Raw genomic sequence first — 24,993 nt, forward strand, 5'->3', positions numbered from 1 at the left:
TCTACAGTACCAGACACTGCCTGTTTGTCGTTCCTGGCCTTCGTGGTCTCCCAGCTCTTTCCTTCTGGAAAATGGAGCTGCAGACTGATAGCAATGCTCATCAACTCTCTGTTAGGCTTTGAGATGAGTTTAATGCTTTCCCTCGCTGGGGAGATTCACTTTATAAACATGCTCAGATTGCTATCTGGTTGTTTTTCTTCCCGTCTGTCTGTAAAACTCCACTTGTGTATAGTGCTAATGGAAAACTTGCCAGCGTTTATGTAAATGGTCTGTGGCACAGTAGGCCGTGTTCTCTGCTGGGGTTCCTAAGAAACAGCTTAAGGAAAAAAAAAATAATCCCTGCAGCTCTGAGGGAGATGGAGCAGAGTGGCCAGGAGGTACAGGACTCTGAACAGCATGACAGCTTCAAGGCCAAAATGCTGTGGGAGACCTTCCAGGCTGCTGAGGTGATGAGCATGAGATGCTGCTTCCCCCAGCTGCTGCTGCCGTGGGTCTGCAGGACTGCTAACAGATTGTCCTCTGCTACCAACCACCTCATGTGTCATAGGCTGTTTTCACCAGAATTGTTCTCTGAAGTTTCTTTCTACTGCAGCTACATTAGGCTCAGGTATGTTAATGACTGAGTCATCAAACCTTGCTTGGAAGAGTCTGTGCAGCACTGAATAAATGCTTGTGGTTTCAGTGGAAGAAACAAGCTAGTGGAGAGCGATCACGTGTCCCTCCTGTGTTTGCAGGTTGTGTGTTGCTAGTCCAAACCTGGAGCAGCTCTGTGGCTATCCAGTAAGTCTGGGATGCCCATTCAAATAAAAGCCTAAGGAGCAGCCAGATGCACAGTGTTGCTGCGGCACTGGATTTACAGATCTCTGCAGTCTCAGCTCTGTTAGGAAGCAGAGCCATCAGCTCCCTCTGCTCATCTCTGTTCTCCCCCATCTCCCCCTCTCGCTGTGCCTGGCCCCGCAGCGTTCACATCCCCTCTTGTCTCTCATCTCCAAAAATGATGTTAACCACTTATCAGGCCTTCGTAGAGTCACAGAATGGCTTGGGTTGAAAGGTACCTCAAAGACCATCTCCTCCCAGCCCCGCTTCCTCAGACACCTTTGCCAGTGATTGAATGAGACAATCAGGTCGCTCTGAACTGCATCCCGCCTGGAACCTGCAGGGATGGGTCCCAGTGTCCTTTGAAGCCCCCACGTCTTTTCAGAAGAGGAGGTGATGCCATGGTGCGCTGCATCTCTGCTCAGCTGACAGCCTGTTGCCATCAGGAACCTCAGCAGTGCTGGAGCGAGCAGCACTTATTAAGTAGGGATTTTCTTCTTACACACAAGCAGTTTCGAACTCTAATCCCCTCCTGTTAAGATTAACAGAGTGGAGACAGCACAGGAAAACCTTGAGCTGACCGAAGGAAGAATTTTCTTAGGGATTTGAGCCTTTGCCAAAGAGCTGAAGAGAAAAGGCCAAGAGCAGTCCAAGCTGACCTTCTGTGAAAGAGCAGACATTTTCACTGCATCCTTTGGATGAGCTCAAAGAGCAGGCAGGGAAGCAAACAGCACACGTAGCTTTTCTTTGAGCTGCTCAGACAGATTTCCTCTCTTACTGCTTTTTAAGCAAAGCCGTTTCTCACCCTGCTCATGGAGATGTGCTGCTGCTGCTGTCTGGTATCTTCACTGGTTATTATTTATGAGAGAAGTGAGGCATGAAGGTTTTTAACATGCACAAAATGTGCTTTTGTTGTGTTTGTTCAACTAGAAAAGTGGATACCAGAAATGCTTATGTTAGAAGAATGTTTTTTTTGTTGTTGTTGTCGTAACATCTTCCTGTCAAAAAATTGGAAATGATATATTAACAGTTGCCAGCACACATTCAGCTGTACCTGCCCGTGTTCGTGTTCCTTGTGTGGTTTACACCATAGAGACACGAGGAGCTTCAATTAATTTTGCACGGCCATAAACCAGCTATTTCTCAACTCTCAAACATGTTTCAGAGCGTGATGGGGTGATGTGATATTTATGGTCACCGAGGGACATCCAAGAATAGTCTTCTGGAGGAGCTGTGCTGCCTGCAGTGCGGGCAGCAGTGAAGAAACTTCTGTCAGGAGTGGGCTTGGGGATGGGGATGGATGATACGTGGGAAATGATAAGACGTGGAGAAGGGAGATGAACACTGAGATGTGCTAAGTTTGGTACATGCTTGCTTTTGGAAGTTATAAAATGATCCTGACTAATGGCAGCTCACTTCCATTCCAGCCTTGTTTAGTTGTCTAAAATCCTGGATTTGCTTGAGTGCATTACAAAATGTGAAGGAAGGGATTGCAAGTTCCATGAAGGGGGGGGGAGGAAAACTGAAACTCACTTCTATTCTGAAAGGAATGAAAGCAGGCTTGATAATACTGCGCGTTTCAGCAGTATTGCAAGCTGGTGTCAAAACTGAAAAATATATTATCAGTGCAATGGTAAAAGAGGTATAGCTCAGTGAAGATGTGGCTTTGGCAGGGTAATTTTGTGCAGGATAACGAGGTGCACAAAGAGGCTGTTCACAGAGGGCTGGTCCTGCTCCTGGGAGAGCAGCAGGGCTGTGTCTGCAGAAGGGGCAGCAGAGGGGCTGTCTCATGGCCTGGGCGAAGGCAGCATGGTTCACGTGGGTATTTAAGGAGGCTTGGAGGAGAGTCTTGACCTGAAGATGAGTGAATGAAGTTTGGATTGAGGTTGGTCTCCGTTGCACGTGTGAATATGTGCTTTGTTTTCTGGTGCCTTGGGAAGGGGGACATAGAAAGCAAAAGGACAAGACCTAAATAGACATGGCCTTCTGGCAGACGTGAGTGATTCCAAGGCAGGTGGAGGGAGGTCTTTGGCATGACCAGGTAAACATTCTATGTGCTGAGGGAAAAGCTCCTTTTGACTTCAGCTCCGTTCAGTTTCTCCTGTCTGTTTTCTCGACCATTCATGTTCCCTGTGTCTGTTTTGCTTTCTGTCACACAGGCTCCAGGAGGACATAGTCCAAAGACCCAGAATGGACTTTTGAGTCCTCCACAGGAAGAAAAGCTGAGCAACAGTCAAACCTCACTTTATGAAATGTTGCAAGAGAAAGGAAGATGGGGGGGAGTGAGTCTGGATCAGTCGGCCCTCCTCCCTTTGAGGTTCAAAAACATCAGAGAAAAGACAGATGCCCACTTTGTGGATGTGATTAAAGAGGACAGGTAAGGAAAATACTGCACACTGTAAAAGTGTCTGAAGGAGAGAAGGCATTACCAGGGGTTCCAGATACCTAACCAGTGTTTGTGTGCCTTTTTTGTCTTGTGTCAATAGTCGTTAACGAAACATAACATGTTTCATCATTCTTCTTCCGTGGTGAATAGACATTCTTCCTTTGAGTCTTTGGAAATGGAAAGTCGTCTTTCAGTGACCTGTCCCGAAGTTGAACTCTGTGCATGGAGTTCTTCCCAATACACTACGGTGTACCTCCCTCTATGATTAGAAGTGGGGCATGCAGCCTGAAGCACAGAACTCACGTTTTTGCATAGCAAGGGAACAACATCTGAGAATGTTGTGTGGCTAACTGATGACTAGAAGTCACACGGAGAGACGGAGACTCTCCGGAGATGGAGTTTTCAGGACTGAGTTCTCCCAGACCCTACAGCGTTTTATGAATTTAGCCTCTCTTCACTCTTCAAACTCAAAGGTTTCTTTTGGGCAGAGGAAAATACCTTCTCCAAAATTCAGTGGTGTGTGTGCTTTTGTAAACACGCAACTGTACCTCCCTTATTGCGGCAGCGATTGGATGGGATCAGCTGAACCAATAATGTAGGTTTGTTATTATTTATGACTGTTCTTATTTTTGCTTCGCTGCTTCCACTCAGATGAGGGACACTTTATCTAAATATCCTTGAAGCTGTATGCTCATATATACTCCCGGCTGTTTAAGAGCAGCGACTGTGGTGTCTTAATTGAAAACATGACCAAAGCAGAGAGGAACGAGAGATGGGGACTCCAGTCCCTCCCCATTTTCTTCTTTTCTAGTTTGTTTTTCGCATTCCCTTTCTCCTAGGGGCAGCTTCCTAAGAATTCAGGTTTCTTTTCCCGTGTGTGCTCTGTCACTAATGGTCAAGAATAAGTGCTTAGCTGATGCTTTAGAAGACAGACTGATTGTGAAAGTCGGAATGTTTGCAGAAATCAGGAAGAGCAAATTGGATTTTTGTTTAAAAAGTAACTAGCATGCGGCCAATTTGAAGGCGCAGAGGCAGGTTAATGCCATCGGACTGCTAAAGATACCCACCTCCAGCCCTTGTGTTCCTGCAGCTTTCCTCCTCCGTGAACAAAATGGGTACTTCCTTCTCATTTGGCAAAAGGAAGCAGTGGGACTGTGATTTGGCATCAGTCAAAGCCTTTTTTCATTTTTTTTTTCTCAACTATATATCATCATTACCATATTAAGTGGGCCATTTCTTGTTGCCAGGGAAACTTCTCTGCTGAGTTCAGTTCATGTAAACATAACTTTCCAAAAATAATCTCTGGATTAATTAGGTCTATTCCGAATGGTTTAAGTCTACCGTTTTAAATCAGCCCTTTTTAACATTTCTTGATGTGAAGTTATATGTAATGAGTCATTTAAAAACATTCCTGATTCCCTACTGCAGAATGTAACATGGCTGGTCTCAGATCTAGTCCCAGTGAGGGTGCTTGAATGGGAAATGGGAGTTCTGTCAGGGTGTCAAGGTGGTGGCATCCAAACTCAGTCACTTGTCATGAAGGTCGATGTCATTCACAGCCATCAGTGGAGGGATTTGCTGCTTTGCTGTTACATCACTGCAGAGCCCCCAGCAGCACGTGGGAGCTTCTGCTCACAGTGGGAGCACTTCGTGTCTTGCTGCACAGCACAGGTGTGCTGATCTGCAATGGAAATTGTGCATGGCACTAACAGAAGATGTCTAACCCAGATATGGTGATGAGTTGTATAAATTAATCATGCAGGCTTCCTGCACAGCTGGGAAGAGGTAAACACGTCCCGGGGCTGAGCTGGGAGCCTGTGTGCTCCTCTGTGCAGGCAGGAGCTGGGTGCTGCTGGCATTCATCGTGCTCCAGCAGTGCATAGGGCTGCTGCTCTCCTGCCATGCCCATATTTTGCATTGCAGCTGATATCTCAGCACAGTTCTAGTGACCTTTAATAACAGTAATAGAAGTACTAAACAGGAACAGTGATAAGGCTGCAGTTGGTGTGGCATTTTTGCATTACTGCGTTACAACAGAACTCTTTTCGTAGAAATTATCAGTTTGCCTTTTCTTGGAAGTGGATTTTATATATATCTGGCAAACAGTGCAGAGTTTGAGCTTCGACTTTGGCTTTACTACAGCCGCTATAAAAATAACCCCCGTTTAGTCCTTGCAGTCTGCATGCTGCTGTGCATTGTAAAAGATAACAGGTACGGGAGGCAGGAAGAGCACAGAATGCTTAAACCACCCAACTCCAAAAAACTCAGTTGCTTGAAAACAAGGGGAGGTTCTTAAGGAGAGTGCATTCTGAAGACACAAATGAGGGTGGAACAGAGGATGGTGGGCTGTCCCAGAGGTAAATGGCAGCAGCAGGCATCACCTTCCTGTGAAAGCATGGGCACAAAGCAAAAACTTTGTGCTAAGTGTCACTGATGTCACTGGGAATCTTCTGCCTTAAACCTCTTACAACTCGCACAGAACTCCCCAGCGCTCTGGTTTTGCTCTCAGAGATGGGAAACGGGAACAACTTTTTCATGTTTTCAATGGGGCTCTTCTATGTTCTTGTTGCACACGGTGCTGGAAGACGGGGGGGAGGAATGCCCAGCCCTGGTGGTGCTGCCTCGTGCTTCTCCTCTGCTCCCTGCAGTAATTCTCAGTACCAATAGGCAATTTCACATTTCTGTGGCAGAAGTAAATTTGAGCCATCCATCACCTGGGGTTGCGTTATTCTGCAGCCTGGATGGTTCGCTGAGCGCTCCCAGCTGAGTTATTGTGGTGCCTGTGGAATAACAAGACAGTGCTGTTTTCTAAAGCGAGCCATGTTTTTTTCTAACACTCTGTCACCTTTATCATCCTTGGCTTGCTCTGACCGACAGAATTGCACCTACGACATAAATAACCCGCAGCCACGCGTCTCCTAGGGTTGCACGTCTGTGGCAGCAATTAACCTTTACCATCCTCTAGCTTATATTACAGCTATCTGTAGCCATCTGCAGTCAGGCTGTTAAGTTTCTAGAGGAACTTACTAGCAGCTTCCTGAAAATACATGTCAGCTCTGCCATCTTTCTATGTCTTCCATCTGAGGAGCAGCGTGGGTAAGGGGTGCCATGGCTGAGAGCAATGGTGGGAACTGCAAGGCTGTGCCTGCGTCCCTGCCAGCAGAACCATGGAATGGTGGCTCTGCAGCTGGATTCAGTGGTGCTGACTCCATCTGTTTTCTCTCTAGCCTCATGAAGGACTACTTCTTTAAACCGCCTATCAGTAAGCTGAGCCTGAACTTCTTGGATCAGGATCTGGAGATGGCCTACAGGACGAGCTATCAGGAAGAGGTGCGTTCCTCCTGGCGTTGCTTTTCTCCTGTGATCCATCTGAGCAATATCTGTGATTGTTTTTGATGCATTTCATTGCAGCTGATGACAAGTGTCAGGAAATGTCAAATGTGATGCACTGCTCAATATTGTTGCCTCTGAGAACAGTCTCAGTTTACCTGTCCTGTGCCATGCCCCGAGTCTAGTCCAGTATTTGAAGTGGATATACATTCTCACAGCCCACCAGGATACACTCAGCATCTTATTTGCCTTTTCTCCATTTTCAAGTTAATGTGTTAATGCTTTAGGCAGGCCACAGGACCATGGAAGATGAAAGCAGAGGACTACTTGCCTTCTACTGAGTGTTCCAGCTCAGAGAGTGGTAGCTTTGAATTTGATCCTTGGTCATGCCACAGCCTCCTGGTTATCTTCATGGTACTCAAACCATGTCTGGACTCAATGTCAGAAGTGTGCTGCATTCAGAAGGAGGCAGTTTGAAGTGCTGTAATTGGAAGGAGCATTGCATAAACAGAAAGGAACTCGGTGCCTTTTTCGGGATTTTGCAGGGAATTAAAAAATGTCCTTTATCCCCTTGGGAGCTACTATTTCTGCAGGCATTCCATGGCAGCGGGTGCTGCTGCCCGTTGGGAGGAGCCAGCAGGATGCTGCACGTTTACATGTAGCAGCACTGGACATAAGCACTGACTCAGGCTGTGTTTCCACAAGCAGCTGAAAAGTTACAGTTGCTTCCCCTGCCTCCTAATGGCTCTGGTGCTGTGAGCCTGCTCGTTTTACTGACCTGCATAAAGTATTGATCTGTTTTGTTTTGCTCTTGGGGGCTTTTTTCCCCTTTCTATTCTGAACTGAGTGCAACAAGAGCAAATCAAGACTGGTTAAAGAGTGTTTTTTGCTCTTTTCATAAATCAGTGTTTATACAATGTTTATACCCCTGTTTGCCGGCCCAGTTTGTACAGTCTGTACAGAAAAACAATAAACCCAGATCTTTCCAACTGGGAGGCTGGGAAGAGAAGCAGTGCTTGTCAGTGTGGATTGGCCTATTAATGTGGGTGTGCAGGAAATTCATAAGGATGGAGCAGGAGTGAAGTCTGTGTGTTTTGTTGGCAATAAGCTGTTAATTTGAGGGCGGTTATGCAAACCTATCTGAAAATGGGCATCTTCACTTTGTGAAGCAGCTTCGCATCACTGGGGCAAACAAATCGTTAAGGCGCAACAGCGGTCCAGCATGAAACAAAAGGGGTCCTCGCCTGGGGAGGGGGATGGCTGTCAGCACAGCTGCTGGCCTAGCTCTTTGCAGCTTTCATTGCATGCTGCATGGTTGCTCTGCCGTGGCTCCTGAGTGGGGAGAGCTTGCTCAGCCTCTTGGTTGGAAAGTCGGGTGCTCCGTGGCGCAGTTAGGGCACCCTCAGTGCTGGCACTGTTGGATGCAGTGCTCGCTCCTTGAGTTCTACTTGTGTGACTTTGTGGGGGAAAGGGGTTGTGCTGCAGCATTGAAGGGCCGTTCAGGCACTGTGAGGTTGGAGTGAGCTGGGATGGGGAGCTCAGGGCCTGGATTTCAGCTGGGCTGGCCGCACCAGCGCACACTACAGCTGTACGGGTGCTGGGGCCAGCGTGGGGTGAGCTGGCTGTGTGGCCAGGGGATGGGGAAGAGCAGGACGTGCTGTCCTGTCCTCAAATCAGTGCAGATTACACAGTGTCCTGATTGCTGCTTTGAGTCCTGGCTGAGAGGGGGAGCTCAGCGAGGAGCTGATTCTGCTGAGGGTTTGCTTAAAGGCCCATTGGAACTCAAAGGATTATATTTCTTCTTGTTATTGTACGATCTATTATTACTTTAAATGAAAATACTGGAAGAAATCTTCCAGCTTTCTCTGCTGGTAATACTGGGTTATGTTTCTTTGTGTAGAATTGGCAATTTTTTATGTGGTCTTTATGAAAGTAATTGCACAGCAACCGGGGGCTGTGCCACCAACCAGGCTTCTTCTCAGGGACCTCATTGTTGTCACACCACCCCTTCTGTTCCTTTTTTTCTGCTTTGAACACTGTACTTATAGTGGCTTAATGAAGTGGCAAACTGCTCTGCATTGCTCTGTTTTTGTGAGCTGCTGTTTGTGGCACAGCTGAGTTCAGTAACAGTCTGTACTTGTTATCATCCCTCCACCAGGTGATGAGGAATGCACCTGTGAAGACGTTTGCCAGCGCTACCTTCAGCTCCCTCCTGGACGTGTTCCTCTCCACCACAGTCTTCCTCATCCTCTCCGTCACGTGTTTCCTGAAGCATGGCATGGTGGCATCCCCTCCTCCACCCGCTGCTGTCGTGGTGTTTGTCATTGCCATCCTGCTGGAGGTGCTGTCCCTTGTCATCTCAGTCAGGTAAAGCACACGTGAGCGTGTTAAATGGGTGCTGTGTGGAAATGTGTCTCTTTACTTGCAGTTCTGCAAACCTAGCAGGCGTGTGTAAATTTAAATCCTTTTGTAATCACGAGTTAGAAGCAGTTCTGTTATTTCAGAAGAAGCAATACATTGCAGCTTCTATTCCGACTTCAGGGTCAAGCTAAACGTTGTACTTCATTTGTACTTCAGTCACCTGAATCAGGCTGTAATTGGAGTATACCTACAAAGGTGTGCAAGCAAAGCTGGGATTTTGAAGTAAAGGGATGTCACTTACCACCTGTGGCAGTATTTTGGAGAGTTAGTGTTTCCTAGCAGGTGTATTTTGGTGTAATAAATTGAACTGTATTGTAGTTGCACAGTTTGTGGAGCAGCTGCAATGGTGCAAGTTTGGGGCCCAGGCAGCTCTTCCCTTAGCACAGCAGAAGGGCAGCAGTGAGCAGCTCGTTTGGGCTCAGGGCCGTGGGATGGAACCCTGCAGTTTGTTCAGCTCTACTGAACTATCTGCTTTGCAGTAGAGCTTGCTTCTGCTCTCAGATACGTTTGGAGGGAACTGGTGTTTATTCATTTTGCAGGTACCATATTGAAAAGCTCTATTCTGGCATTTTTGTCGGCTTATTATTTTTCCAATGCTTCATTATCTTGGTTAAAGATTATTATCTTCACTTACGCTTTCTTATTTCACACGAGCTTGAAGAAGACTCCTTTTACTCTGCAGTTACATTTCTCAGCAGTTTGCTACCACAGACCCACATCACCACCGTCCTTCATTGAGATGTAATTTGTGCTCACAGCTGATCAGGGTATCTAAGGGAGTGAATGTCTGAGGTGCAGAAAAGGATCATCTCCAAAAGGAGACCTCACTCAAAGTACTTTCTTGACAATAGCCTGCTATTTTAAACTGAATAAGAGCCTCTTTTTGCAGATGAAAAGCACACAAGCTTTCTGGTAGGCTTTCAGTTCTGAACAGAATTGTGTTTTGTAGGAACTGGTCTTTGCTTGGGGTTTTGGACTGGTTTTGTGTGTTGAGTTTGTGATACGTGTTGGTGTCTCCCCAGCCTGAGGCTCGCACTCCTGCACAGGTGTGGCAACTTCCACTTCCCCATCTTTCTTTCACAATACGACTGTGCCTTACATGCTGGCTGCATTAAATGCAGGCTGCATTAAATTGTGCGCTGCGTTTCGTATCCACAGCAGGGGGTTCATGGGCAGCTCTGTTGGTGCTGCTGAAGCGTGGGGCCTGCTGGCATCAGGAGGATGGATGTTGTGCATCCTTTAAGCAGAAAGAGGAATGTCATCTTTTTTCCCTCTCCAGAGCAAGAGCTGCTTGCTCTGACTGCCTGTTATACACAGAAACAGTGCAGAGCTTCCTGTGCAGAAATGTCATCCCAGATGGCAGTCACAAAATGCCACAGAGCTATCTTAAGGGAGGGGATCGGCCTACAGTGCTGGGTGCAATCCCAGAATTTCAGGAAAAGGGATTATTTTGGGCCCCGAAAAAATTCTTGCCCGAGTTTCTCATTGTGTTTTCATTATCATGGTGCACAACGCCCCTGCCTTTAAATCAGTCTGGCTTTAATTGCATCCAGTGCTTGGCCCAGGGAGCACGCAGCACAGCTCTGGGGGCTGAGGGCTCGAGTCTGGCTGTACGATGAGAAACAAGGAAGAGCCAGCAGGGTGAGAGCAGAAGGCCTCGTGGATCAAGGCTTGCAAGAGGAGGATGTTTTGATTTCTCTGAAGTGCCTGCTAATAAATTATTGGAGTGCCTACAGATGAGGATCCCACTGTTAGCACAAGTGCCGCTCTAGAATTAATTGTTCAACACCACATGCAAAAAGAGTGCTTAATTTGGAAGCATGTGGAGTGTGTCACCTCCACTTCTGCTGATAGAGTGCAAAGAATGTCCTTCTGCCCACTTGGAATATGACTGCTTGGGCTTGTGTGAGTTCAGTTAGAATGGAGGGGATCTTCAAGTTTGGGTGTTTTATGTAAGTATATTGGGAAATGCCATTGAGCATATGACAGCATGTGAGATCTCACTTGGGTTTTCTTGGGAGTGCATCGCAGAAATAGAGGTAAAAGAGATCTGCCCACTGTTTTAGGTATAAAGATTTTTGTTAGCCAGACCCCTTTGGCATCCAGTCCTTGTTCTCAAGTGAAATTTGTTACATATTGATAAAATGTGCATTGCTTTTGATAGCACCCTTCAGTGGGGATCTCTGGGTGCCAGAAGAGTTCTTGTTCAGAAGAGTGGGAAACGGGGCACCTGGTGACTTCATCCATTCTTCACAGAGGGCAAACCAAATCTTCCAGGAGAAAAAAGAAGCAAGCACGGTCCAAACAGGAGGATGGAAACCTGCTGTTGCCTGATAAAGTTGGACTGCACTTTGCCCGTTCCTCTGCAGTGACACGCAAAGCTGCTGGAGCCCTGTGGCCCACTGGCTCTTCCTAAATTCCTCATGACCAGGAGCAAAAATCGCTTTGTGCAACTGGAGCTCAATGAAAGGGTTCTGTTAGAGATATGATGTGCATGGAGTAGTGGTGCACAGGCAGGAGATGCATTCTGTTCACCTTCATTTCCTCCAGCTGGGACTTTGGTAGTTAATATCCCACCAAATTGCTGCTGTCCCAAAAGCTTTGGATTTCACACACGGGAATTGATTCTCAGCTGCCAGTAAGCACAGAATTGCCAGTAATGTTCTCCATTAGCCATTAATCATTCATGTCCAAGTTACTGATTTGGACTGCAGTTTGTGTAGCCGTGCTCAGCACTGCAGCATCTCAGCACGCTGAGCTGCCCACACCGTCCCACCATGTGCCCCATGGCCACCTTGTGTCTGCAGCCCTCCTGTAAGGGGACGGCTGTGCCGTAGGCCTGGGCTTTGCTGCCCCTGGAGGGTTTGTAGGTCTGAATTGTGGAGCCTTAATTAATGCAAGAGGTAAATGGTACCACTGGGGATTGTGGAGTTGTCCTGCAGCTTGTGCTGGCTTCTCCAAGCATGCGGTGCCTAAATAAAGCAGTGTCCTCATGCTGGGATTAACCACTCAGGTTTGCTGGTGGGCAGGGACTTGTTATGGTGCAGGGCCTTGCACCCAACTCCCTGTGAGCCATGGGCTGCTGCAGGGCTGCTGTGTCTGTGGGATATGAACTTGGATGGCGTTTCCAGCAGCACTCGGAGGCAGCCTGGCCTGGAGGCACAGTGAGCTCAGCCACTGTGCAGGGCAGCGTGTGGCACCTGAGAAAAGGCAGAAATTACTCTGCAAGGCTCTGGATTTATTTTGCTTCCTATAAGGTTTTCTGTTTGGATGCATTTTAGAAATTCTCTGTTGTGATGTAGAAGAGCTGCGGGTTTTGGCTTCGAGGGAACTGCATTCGGTAGAGCTAAGAGATGTGTGAGCACCCCCTGGTGGGGTGCCGCCGTCCTACAGCATCCTCCTTCCCATAACCCACGTTTCTCCTTTTCTGCCAATTTAGGTCTATTTCCCAGATTTCAACGTATCAAATGGGAGAAGAGCTCCTTGAGCTCCAGGGTGATGCTGGAAGTCGTACAGCCGTGCGCTGTCTGTTCTAATGTCACCAAACAGCCTCTCTGTGGAGCTGCCCTCACAGCTCTGTTACTACAGGTGAATCAGCCCCATGAAGTGATTGAAATTAACCCAAGCTCTTGGTTCTGTCTGTTCCAGGATGGTGTTCTTCCTGGAGGAGGTGATGGCCTGCACCAAGCGTCTCCTGGAGCTGATCTCCGGCTGGCTGCCGCGGCATTTCCTCGGTGCCATCCTGGTGTCTCTCCCAGCTCTTGCAGTTTTTTCACACTTCACCTCTGATTTTGAAACAAACATACATGTAAGTTGCAGAACTCCATTTCATAACGTGATGGTTTGGATGTCACGAAGCTCGTTGCCTTGCTTGCCTTCCTCCTTCACCTCTGTTTCATACAGATCTGTTGGAGGGACAGGGCTTCTGTGTATGATGGAATGCACATTTTGTGTGACATACAGTGTGACATACAGTCCACTGCTTGAAAACTCACAAACAAAAGAGGAATATCTAAAAATTCCTGTATGCATGCATACTTTTTTTCTCTTTACTGCAAACACTTCTGCAGTGTTTGTGCTTATCCTAATGGAGTGTCTTATTCTGCTTTTTGATTTGGAATTTCTAGTCTGAGCCATTTGTGAGCCTAACATGTTTGCCTGTGTGTTAGTTAGAATTTGACAGTAAGACCAGACTTAGCATGGGGCTTTGTTATCTGCAGAGATAAGTGGAGAAACTGAAAGGAGGTGGCTCTTGGGGTGCATAAAGGATCACTGTGAGGGGCTGCAGGAAAGGTTAAGGGAATAGAGGAATACCTTCCCAGGAGAAGCTGCAAGAGAGTGGATTATTTGGCCCAACCAGAGATGGGAGCACAGGGATTGGATGTCTGATAAGAACCAATCATAAGTGGGGGCTGAGGAGATAAATACAGAGGAGGGGGGGAATGGTGTAATTGAAAGGCTGAGAATAGTATGAAATCAACTCTTACAGACCTTATGAATAAAATGGATGAGAAACTGAGATGAAACTTAGTTTCTCTGAGGTAGCACAGGGTGAGCCTTCAGGGAACTCGCTGACCATTGCAGTGCCCTGGTGCAGGCACCAACCAGACCCTCCTTCCCATCACACTTCACAGATGCTGTTTGTTGTCTGTTCCATGGGAACGTGTGGGGCAGATGTTTTGATGCACACATACATTCACAGTCGCAGAGGACTGAGCTTGCAGATCTGTGACATCTCACGTTTAAAATCATCCTGCATTTGTTACCTCTCTTTACTTAAGCAGAACAATTTTAAAGCCATGTGCCTTTTCAAGGTTTTGAACCAGCAAATCAATGGTGGGAATGTTTTCCTTACACTGACAAGACCTGAAAGCCTTCAAATCCCTGATTTCTGTGTGCACTGATTTTGTATCATCCCGTTCATCACCGTCTGTGACCACCTCTCCAAACAAGGAAAAGTAATGTTGGGAGAACCACGTTATTAGTGGCTCTGGGCAGCCTGGTCTGGTGGGTGGCGACCCTGCACATAGCAGAGGGGTTGAAACTGGATGATCTTTGAGGTCCTTTTCAACCCAAGGCATTCTGTGATTAGTGCATTCTCAGTACCTCATCCTACACGGTGCTGAGTCTAAAGGCTTCAGGCAGCAGCAGTGAGATGGTGCTGTTCACGGCCAAGCTGGGAATGAGCATTGCTTTCTTTCCTCTTGCAGGCACTCCAGAGTCACAGGGCTGTTGGCTCCCTCTCCCAGAGATGTCCCCAGCCATCTTGTGCTCACTGATGTTCCATCCATCATGGAGCTTTAGGAAGTGGAATCAATCTATAGAGGGTCAGGTAAGTGTCATCTTTTACTATGACATGGTTTTGCAAAGTTTTTTCTGTACTCATAGCATTTTATATCTTCCCTGGCTATAATCAAAATCAAAATTAACAAAAACAGCAATGAAGAAAAAAACTTTCCAAAGCCATGCATACATAGTAAAACACAGCACTTACTGACCCTCTATAGGCTGGCTTCATGCTGGGGCATCACTTGGAGTGAGAACCAGTGCTCTGCCACTTTAGGAGACCTGAAATGGGGGGAAAAAAAGTTTAAGTTTTTTTATGGACGGTTCTGAAACTCGTTTTCTTCAATCTTTGAGTCATTAAATTAAACAACAAAACCCACTCGATGGGTCTGGTTTACAGATGGTAAATTCTGTGAGGTTTTTTCCCAAATGCTGTGTCTGCAGCCGAATCACACGCTTGTTTGGTATGTGACAGTGTTCCTAATCTACATTTTCTGCATTTCAGCTGTAGAGGAAATGTAAAGTGGGAGAGAAGGATCGTTCGGTGCCGTAAGGTGCAGTAGGCAGCAGAGCAGAGCTCCACCGTGCAGCTGGCAGTCTCTGGGTTAGCCTGGATGGTCTTTGGTGTTCTTGATAAAACCTTAAAGCTTGAGAGCTTTGAGCAGTGCAGCACTGATCTCAGAGATACATTTGGAGAATAGCTCTGTTCTGCCTTTCATTTGACCAGGAAAGACGAAAGGATTCTCAGGGCATTAGGAGAAGATAACCTGACACTGTCCTTCCAAACAGGCACAGGTGGTATTGCTGAGCACCAGCTCCCACCTCTCTTCTGCAATCAAAGCAGCTCTTTCTGCTGGGCAGCAGGACGATCTTGGAGTGATCTTGGAGGATGACACCCTCTGAGAGGTGCTGTAAAGGCACTGTAAAAGCTAACCAACATTTCTCAGGATGAATGTGTTCCCCTTTTCCAATGCGGTGGAATTTTGGTGTCCAGCTTAAAATATGGGATCTTAAAATGGGATCTAACCCCAGTAGCTAGCGAAGGAGATTCATGTGACTGTTTACCCTCTTTTTCTTTCTTCCTTTCTTCTGTTGGTCTTTTTTTTGCTTTGAATAAGAAGAGGCGCTGAGTGTTTTGCAAAGGTAAGCTGGAGGTATTGAATAGCACTGAAACAGTGGTGTAGTGTGGTGATGCAAAACTCCATCTAGGGAAAACTGTGACAAACTGTATGTGCTGAAAACGTGCTTGCACACTGAAGGGAAAGACCTCTGTCATCAAGGGCTGCCTCCTGTTGCAGCCACGGCGTTACAGACACAACTCAGTGTGCATATCACACAAGGCAACGAGGTCTTTCATGTCTCATTCCCTCAGCCTTTTGTGCAGAAGGGCTGCAGTCAGCACGACGAAGCTAACTCGCGCTCTCTCTCTTTGTTGCAGTACACCATGTTTATGTGTTGTGCCATTCTGATCACCATTGTGCAGTACTGCAACTTCTGCCAGCTTAGCTCCTGGATGAGATCTCTGTTGGCAACCGTAGTGGGAGCAGTGCTGCTCATTCTGCTCTACGTCTCCTTGTGTCCAGACAGGTGAGCATCACAGCCAGCGCCCACGGTGTTCGGGAGGAGGAATTTGTGTTTCTCTGCCAGGAATGAGGGTCCTGTGCGTGCCATATGAGTATCTGCCATGACTGTCTCTGGTGTCTCAAAAGTACTAAGTTGATCCAGGGAGAGATCTGCATTGTTTTGGAAGGAGCTTTTCACTGCGGAAGGCAAGCACTCAGATTTGATGGAGCTGTGCTGTCCTGCTTCCTTTCTTGCTTTCCTGTCTTTCCAGGGGGTGCTGCAAAACACAAACTGAAGGGATAAAGTAAATGTGAAGTAACCTGAAGGCTTTCCAGTTTGCCCTCTAATAAACAGCTTTCTCCATAGGAGAATGTGTTTGCATTATTCTCCTTCTATTTTCTCACCAAGACAGTCAAGGGACTCCTTCCAGCCATCTGTCCGCTCCTGTTGTCAGAGCTTTTATAACCAACCTGCACTTGATGGCTTGAGAAATATCACAGCTTTGGGTGCTCTTCCCATGGAGTGGACTTTGCAGGGACTTCTTATGCTGGACCTTTAGTTCCTGTCAAAAGCCATTGCTTTACCCTTCTTCAGAGGCTGAAGAGCCACCCACGTGGTGAAAAGCCTTAAAAAAAATATATATGTATGTATAGTTTTCAGATGTATGTTTTATGTATTTATCTTCCAGTCCCCTCTTCGAGTATGTTTGGTGGACTCTTTTAACCTTGATGTAATTTATATTAAAAGAGCAGAATTGAAGTCACTCCTTAACAGCTGCTCAGAGTGTAAGTAACTCAGAGGTGGCTGCAAGACAGAGAGCATGTCCCTGCATAGAGAAAGAACAACTCCAAAGCGGTGCCTGTTGAGAAATGGTTTCCAGCTCATACTAAAGAAAATCCCTTTTTTGTCTCAGCACAGCACTTGGGCAGAGAGGACAGGGCAGCCTTCTCGAGCTTCTGTGGTGGGAAGTAGCGTTCAGTTTCTGCTCAGAACAAATTACAGGTGCAATATGTACATCAGCTTGTAGGTGGGCTCCGTGTTGTGACTGTGCAGAGGGAGGGACACAAAGCTGGAGATAACATGGGGGCTTTGTGAAGGGACTGGGAAAAGCTGTTCCCAGGCAGAGAGGACGAGACCCTGCAGCGTATCAGTTCCTAGCATCCCCTTTGGCTGTTGAAGGTATAGTTATGAATGTTTAAGAAACACTATGTAAAGAAATCTTCCTGAAGATAATGTGGTGTTGGTTCAGGTTTGTATAGCGACTTGTCTGCTAATGGGCAGAGGTCAGAACTCATGCAATGCGTTGTTCTGGCATGTCAAAAAATAGTGTGGGTGATAGGCACAGCTGTTGTGCTCACCTGAGAAGCAGCCCCGTTTAGAACTGCTCCTGGACAACAGCAGCAGGGTTGAATTCGTGTCTCCCTGGAACTTGATAATAATGACTTTTTTGTTCCTTCCTTACCAATGCTCTGCATAGTATTTTTGTCACAGCAGTAATGCACATGCATCACAGGCCAATCCCTTCTGTACTTTTTCCAAAAGCAACTAGTTCTTAGTGCTGTAATACTTCATTGCCTTATAAAAAAAATGCAGTTTTTGAATTATTGTCATTCACAACATTTTCAGAGAGGCTCCCTGTTTGTGTTCTTGCCTTTTTACAAAGCTTTGTATTTTGCTGGTGAAAAAGCATGAAGGCATGGCTGGTTTGTAGAGTTCTGATATTGCTTTTCTGTGTTCCCAAGGTAAGTTGGACTCTCTAACTGTGACTTGTTCCAGGCATCACCTTGCCTTCGTTACCATCAGGTATTCCTTAGAGATGTGTGCATCTCTCCATCTGACCATGGTTGCTTCTTCCAAGCAGAAGCTGCAGCGAACTCACGTTCCCACTTTGCCTGGAGTTGATCCCCTGTGCTCCTGCTGGCTGCACCAGAGTTCAAAATGCAGCCAGGAATTCTGGCAGGACGCTTTGTTTATTGCTTGTGCTTCCTTCTGATATCAGTGCTTTTGTATTTCAGCTCTGTGGAAACCTTGCATCTAGACTTGGCACAGAACCTTAGGTAAGCTCGACTCAAATGACCATCTTTGTGTTCAGAGAAACATTTCCAAACGGTTTTATGCAGCAAAACTTTGCATGGCAGCAGTGGGAATCCATCAGATCAGTTCTGCAGGTTGTGTTTAAGCTCCTTATGTTCATAATTCCCTTTCTAGAAGACTCGGCCAGAATTCATCGGGGAGCTGACGCTGCATCAATGCGTTGTCATGTACTCAGTTCTTTTTAAACCCAGTTCACAGGAGACAGAACTGGAGAGGAGCACATGTGTGTGAGGGAATTCCAGCTCACCAAAGCCAGAATGGTTGGAAAGGCAAAGCCAAAAGAACAGGGATTGCTTGACTCTGTAGACCAAAGCACTGAAAGAGTTTGGAGAAGGAGCAGTGTGTGAAGTAAAGCGATGGGGTGAGAGCAGTGCCTGAGGGTTAACCTGAGTTTGGGTCTTCAGTGGTTCTTCATTAGTTTGTGAAGTTTGGTGTTGCTCAGAATGACATTTTTCATTTGTCATTTTTCTCTGCTTCGTATGTTAGAAGTAGGAGTTAATTCTGTTGTTTCCACTGTTGCTTTGCAACAGAGTTGGACTTGCCTGGTCTCTGCAGTATGCGTAGTTACACACTGCAGTTCTGGAGCTCTGCATGAGCCCCTTCTCCAGTGGTGTACCAGGAAAAGGTTGAAACCCTCTTGCCCTAACAAACTTTCGTGCTGCTCATTTCTCGTTGAAATAGATAAATAAAAGAGGTTCTGTGCTCACCCAAGTCAGCACAAAAGCTTTTCCTTTGCTCTGAGAGACCCAGACAAACTTTATTTGCATGCCTTTGATGAAGCCATTCCCTCCTCTTGATCAGGAGTGGAGATAATTATTAATACAGCATGGGAAGGAAGATACTAGGAATGGTAATGAAGGCTTAGCATAGAGCTCATCTCTGGACTGTCTGCGCTGTCCTCAATAAATCCAAACATGGGATTCGTCCCCTTTTCCAGACAGACCAGTTCTTCAGCCCAGAAGAGGTTCTGCTATGCTTTGAGCAGGAATAGTTCTTGTTCTCATTCATTTCTTCCATCAGAGCAGCAGTGCATTGTTGCAGAGGGCAGTGGGCTGCTCGTGGTGGAAGCGTTTCGTTGCTCATGTTGGGGGTCCTGTAGGATGCCTCACTGTGATGTTGAAAGCAGCTGTTTGATTTTCCCTTTTTCTCACCATTGCACCGTGACGGCCTGTTTTAAGACCAGCAGGCATGCATCCACTTTAAATACAGTGAGAAATCCAAATCCAAACATAGGTTACTGGCTCAGCAGCAAAACGGCTTTCCAGAAATCTTTATAAGTAGAAAGCCATTATCTTTATGATCTGTGATCAAGCCAAAGGAGATTCTATCTCCGGAGCTCTCACTTGTTCTGTATTGAGCCCAGGCTGGATGGAGGTGCCAAGTTAATAGTTCAGTGTCTGTGCCAGGAAATGCTCTAAAGTTTGACTTAAAGGAGCACCATCAGCTCAAGATTTCAGTTTGAATGACTTTCAAAATGATTTTTTTTTGCCGCGACGCTTTGTAAAATTGGAGCTTGAAGAGGATTTGGTTTTGTGTGATCCTTTCCTGCTCCAGGCGTGGTGTTCTGTTCTTCTTTGCATTCCCCAGGGCAGCGTTGGGCAGAGGGTCATCTGTGAGTGCATGAGATGACCTGCAGTCTGTGTGCTGCAACGTTCGAGCAGTGTGATTTTCAGGTGGATGTGGTGGTTTCCTCTGTCAGCTTAGCAGTGAGGCTTTCTGTTCCCATGCACGTGGAGGTGAAAAAACGCCTGCTCTGGACAAGATCCCGCACCTTCCTTTTTGAGACACTAACCCATTACCTTCTTAATGAAATCAGGTCAGCTTACAAGTGAGTCACTCTCATTTCACATGCAGATCTGCGGGCTGTGTGGGAGCAAGGTCAGGTTGGTGCTTGAGATGGCTGGGAGCTGGTGGGTGCCAGCACTGCGGAGCTGTGAATGGAGCAGCCTTTCCTCCTCAAGGCAGCCCTGGCATTCCACACAGGCTGCTTTTTGTAATGGAGAGCGTGTGACGCCTTCCTAATTTATTTAAGAGGAGTTAAAGTACTTTGAGGGCATTTTGTACAATAAACACTAAATAAAAAGCCTCTAATGACTTAAATAAATCCCGGTGGCCGGGATGTTTGATGTTAGAGCAGATTATCTGAATCAAACTCATGTACTCTCAGAGGAGTAACTTGGCATTGCTCAGATCTTTCCCTGCATGACACAGAAGATAATCAACCGTTCCGTGCACAACCTGTGTTGTGCTCCTTGGCCCAGCTCTGCTCCCCACCTCCTCCAGACTTCATTCACAGAGCTGTACTCACCTGCTCTCCCTCGTTCTGTTTTCTCCTGGGCGATGTGTGAGATTTATGGCTGAAAAAACAGAGGGGTGATTCCCAGCGTAACACCCAGCCTTAGCAGCACTCTGGAACTCAGCCTATAGCTTCTCAGCTGTGCATGCTTTAAGTACCTCTCCCTCCGTAGGCTCCCCAGGATGATGGTCAGTGGAGATGTACCAGGATGTTGTCAGGGATGGCGCGTGTTCACCTGCGCTGGTTTTGCTCCATCACACCTCCCTGGCCGCGCTGTCAGTCAGGTGTTTGAGCATCCAGAGAACAAAGTTGGGTCTGGAACGTGGCTCTGCTGGTAACGGGTCGGCTTTGATTGCGGAAATGGAAACGTGTCCTTCATGGGCATAAAGAACTGAACTGAACCTGGGAATGTTTGCGTTACAGAAACCAATTCAGAGTTGTTTCGATCTGTTGCGACTGCTGTGCTCTGAGTTTTGATCTCTTTTGCTAACATACCTTCATCAGGGGAAGAGGCAGTGCTGAGATATGGGTTGTCTTCCTGTTTTTCAAGCAGAATGTGGATGTGATGCTTTCCTTCATCAAACCATTCCTTAACCTGGAAAACCTCAGCATGCATCTGCCCAAATGCAGTCTCGTGCTTCAGCCGAAATGCTTTTATAGGAAGGAATGTGGTTAAGTGGCTCTGGAAACGCTGTGTGCTGATCTGCGTGGGTTCAGACTTAGTTCCCAGGTCCATAGCTGGTGTCTTTTCGGACTAACATCATAAAGCAGGTGCTGCTGAGTGTTGGAGTTAGTGCAAAGAAGTGATGAACTCTGCGAACCTCACGCAGTCAGACATCACGTACCTACAGACAGACATGCACGCACACCACGTAGCTGAACACACCACCATCATTGAGCATTTATACGTGTATGTATTTGCATGTTTTAAAATTGAGTGTTTATAAATAACAGTAACTGCTGCCTTAGTGAAATGTTTACAGTTCATGCTAACGTAGAGGTGGGGGAGTTTCTGTGTTGCTAAACCTGATGGTTCCCTTTAAGGCACTGCTTGGTGAGCTTAAGAATGAAATTAATTCTTTAGCCATCTTAGTAGCAGAGGAAGATTTCAAAGCACCTTTTCTAATTCAGGATGTGCCCTACGCTTCCTCCACGTTTTTCTGGCTTAGGAGCCGCAGTGCCCAGCTCTGTGTTTTTTCACTGCACCTTTTACGTTCTCCCCCTTCTCTTGCTTCCAGCTCCAGGAAGAATCCTTGCAACAGCTCGATGCCAGCCGACGTGAAGAGGCCTGCAGACCTGATAGGTCAGGAAGTGATTTTGGTGGTCTTCCTCCTGCTGCTCCTGGTGTGGTTCCTGAACCGAGAGTTCGAGGTCAGTTACCGCCTGCACTACCATGGGGACGTGGAGGCGGATCTTCATCGCACCAAAATTCAGAGCATGAGGGATCAAGCCGACTGGCTGCTGAGGAACATCATCCCCTACCACGTGGCCGAGCAGCTGAAGGTCTCCCAGAGCTACTCCAAAAACCACGACAGCGGCGGAGTGATCTTTGCCAGTATTGTGAACTTCAGCGAGTTCTACGAAGAGAACTACGAAGGAGGCAAGGAGTGCTACAGAGTGCTGAACGAACTGATCGGGGATTTCGACGAGCTGCTGAGCAAACCGCATTACAGCAGCATCGAGAAAATCAAAACCATCGGGGCGACCTACATGGCTGCCTCGGGACTGAACACGTCGCAGTGCCAGGACAGCAACCATCCCCACGGGCATCTGCAGACCCTGTTTGAATTTGCCAAAGAAATGATGCGAGTGGTGGATGACTTCAACAACAACATGCTGTGGTTTAATTTTAAACTTCGCATCGGCTTTAACCACGGCCCCCTGACGGCGGGGGTCATCGGCACCACCAAGTTGCTGTACGACATCTGGGGTGACACTGTGAACATCGCGAGCAGAATGGACACCACCGGCGTCGAGTGTCGCATACAGGTGAGTGAGGAGAGCTACCGCATCCTGAGCAAGATGGGGTATGACTTTGACTACAGGGGGACGGTGAATGTGAAGGGGAAAGGTCAGATGAAGACCTACCTGTACCCCAAGTGCATGGACAACGGGATGGTGCCGCATCACCAGTTGTCCATATCTCCAGACATTCGGGTTCAGGTGGATGGCAGCATTGGGCGATCTCCGACCGATGAGATTGCCAACCTGGTGCCTTCTGTACAGAATTCTGATAAGATAGCCCATGGCACAGATAACTCAGAAACCAAGGACGCTCTTCCTTCCTCCAAGAAGCTCCAGAAAGAGTCGACGAAAGCAGAAGAGAGGTGCAGGTTTGGCAAAGCTGTAGAGAAGACTGACTGTGAGGAAGCAGGAACTGAGGAGGTCAATGAACTGACAAAGCTAAATATCTCTAAGAGTGTATGATGCACTGTCAGAGTTGCATGAAGTGCTCTGTCAATAGAAACACAAAGACATTTGCAATTGGCGGTTTTCTTTTTCAAGAGAGACCTTCTCAACACCTGGGTTGTACGTTTGTTTTCATTTCGGCGCCTGGTGCTGTGTGGATCACAGCTCCTCAGGGCTCGTTTTCATCCATCTCTCTCCTCCATGCCCCAAATCACATCCCCCAGCTCCCCAGCTCCCTGTGCAACCATCTTACAGCTGAGTAGAGGATATTAAGTGCCTTCAGATATACTCCATTGGACTCCCTGTCAAGGTACAGAGGCCCCAAGTGAAATCATAGCTTTGGGTATTTATCTAATTTTAAAGAAAAGCTGTGGTTGTATCATTTTTATTGTTGTTTCTCACAAAACACTTTTTTTGGCTGATGCAACTCCTTGGGTTTTTTATATCTATCTGAACAATATTTTACTGTTATCAGACCTTTTGTATGTAAACACGCAGACCAACGTGCATGTATCTACCGTGTGAGACTGACATCAAGTGCCAGTAACGTACCACGAGAGAATGTCTGGCAAGGGGGTGACAGAATTTTCCTTTGGATTGGGCTGGAGGAGGAGTTCTGCAGTGGCTCAACGTTTAGGTAGAGTAGGCTGAACAACTGCTGTAGTTTTATTCTCCTTTACCGATGCTTTCTTCAAACTTAATGTGCCGCTGTGTGCTTTGGATACACTTCTTTTCCATGTAGCCATTGAGTTACTGATCTGTGGGAATGGAACCAGGGGTTGGACTGCACCAGCTCTGGGGACAGGCTTCCAGAAGCAGCCGAGTGCCCAGCAGAGCGTTGCTCTTTGGGTCTTACGTGTCTAAAAGTGCTTCGTGTCACTCCGCTCGCCGGCTCAATTGGCGAAGGTAGGTGAGGTCGGTGCCTCTAGGCTGGTCTGATCCAAGAGAGAGAAAAGTCAAATAAATGTTTTGGAGATGCCTTTATTTATTTATTTATTTTATTTCTTTTCCTTTTTTTCTCTTTTTTTTTCCTTTTCTTTTCTTTTCCTTTTTTTTTTTTTTTTTTTTTTTTTGGTGGAGGAGATCAGGAGAGATGAAATTTGTCCATTGGTTTAATGGGAGTTCGTAAGGCAGCGTTTCAGCCTCTTTGAGCCACCAAGCACCATGAGGATGTTACCCAGGCCATATTTGTTCCCAAACCAGTGGAATTTCCCAAGCCACACCACGCCTCTGAGTTCCCCAGCTTCCCTCTGCACTCAACTAACGGTGCTGCACAATGGTTTTTCAGGCTGTGCCCCCTGTGCTGTGCTCTTGCAGCAGGGAATAGAACAGCACGCTCCCTGCTGGAAGCAGGAACAGGGCACAATCATTGGGTGAGCTGAGAAGCACGATGCTCTCCGGCCCTCCGATGGCTGTGCGGGTCCCCATGCACAGAGGAGCACTGCCCCACTTTGCCCTCTGTGTGCTTCCACCGCCCCGTCTGCTCGCATCGCTGCCCCACTTTGGCTCTCTTCATTATATTCATTATTCAGCTATTCCAGTTTCACTGTCTCCTTGCGACACCAAATAGAATGAATGAATTTTTGTGCCCCAAATAAGTTCTGTAGGCAGGGAGGAGCTGGTGCTGTGCTGTGCTGTCTGCCTATCCTTGTGTGTCTTAATCCTCTCCATCCGACCCAAATTCAGAACATATATTGGTTTTTCTTTTTACTCCTGATGTGATTTTTGGACTTCCAGTAATAAATACATACGTTGCTGCGTTCCTCTTCAGCCCTCTGAGCTCCATCCACGTTGCCCAGTGAGCACAGAGCCCTTTGTCAGTGTGAAGCTGGGGGATTTCTGGCTCTCTTAGCTCTAACAGGACTCTGCACACTGTTCTCACAAGAGCTGCTGCTCACGCATTTTTCAGTTGTGTTGGGTGAATCTCTCTTGCTCCAGTTCCCAGCATACAAAAACCAGGGGGTGCACATCCCGTACTCTTGGAGCTGTTTCTGCCAAGCAACACTACCAAGTTTGTAGTAACACGGAGTTTTACAGCAGCCTTCCTTCTCCCCTGCCCAAACCCATCCCCAGCTGGTTGCATTCACACCTTTCAGGTCCTATAACTCTACAAATACCTCTTGCATCTGAAGAATGTATTCTTGATTCTCGTTCCAGTTGGATGTTTATCAGTATTTCTTTTCTTACAGTAGGAGGGTGCTGCAGAATTGCTTACCTGCCTTCTGGTGTTGTATTTGGGGTCTCAAGGTCGTTCAACCCACCTTTCCCTTTTTTCCCCCAGTTGCACACTCTGCACAGTGAGGTTTGCTCCCATGCTGCATCGCTGTCTATGGGTGCGTTGATGCTGGGTAGGGCTGGGGTGCCCAGCAGAAATGGGAGTCTTGAACTGTCC

At 47.1% G+C, this 24,993-nt stretch overlaps 1 protein-coding gene across 2 annotated transcripts in view; it reads left to right on the plus strand.

The window, feature by feature from the left end:
- ADCY9 (adenylate cyclase 9) overlaps positions 1-23,585 on the plus strand; it is a 58,854-nt gene extending 35,269 nt beyond the window's left edge. For both annotated transcript variants that reach the window (XM_052679687.1, XM_052679686.1), the window contains 7 exons: positions 2,976-3,193; positions 6,430-6,532; positions 8,691-8,899; positions 12,602-12,761; positions 15,678-15,826; positions 17,818-17,859; positions 21,431-23,585. In XM_052679687.1, coding sequence (XP_052535647.1) covers positions 2,976-3,193; positions 6,430-6,532; positions 8,691-8,899; positions 12,602-12,761; positions 15,678-15,826; positions 17,818-17,859; positions 21,431-22,619 — 2,070 coding nt within the window. In that variant the 3' untranslated portion in view covers positions 22,620-23,585. The remainder of the gene's footprint in view (positions 1-2,975; positions 3,194-6,429; positions 6,533-8,690; positions 8,900-12,601; positions 12,762-15,677; positions 15,827-17,817; positions 17,860-21,430) is intronic.
- The last annotated feature ends 1,408 nt before the right edge of the window (positions 23,586-24,993 follow it).

Source organism: Tympanuchus pallidicinctus, unplaced genomic scaffold (genome assembly GCF_026119805.1).
Source record: "Tympanuchus pallidicinctus isolate F22 unplaced genomic scaffold, pur_lepc_1.0 scaffold18, whole genome shotgun sequence".
NCBI lineage: Eukaryota > Metazoa > Chordata > Aves > Galliformes > Phasianidae > Tympanuchus > Tympanuchus pallidicinctus.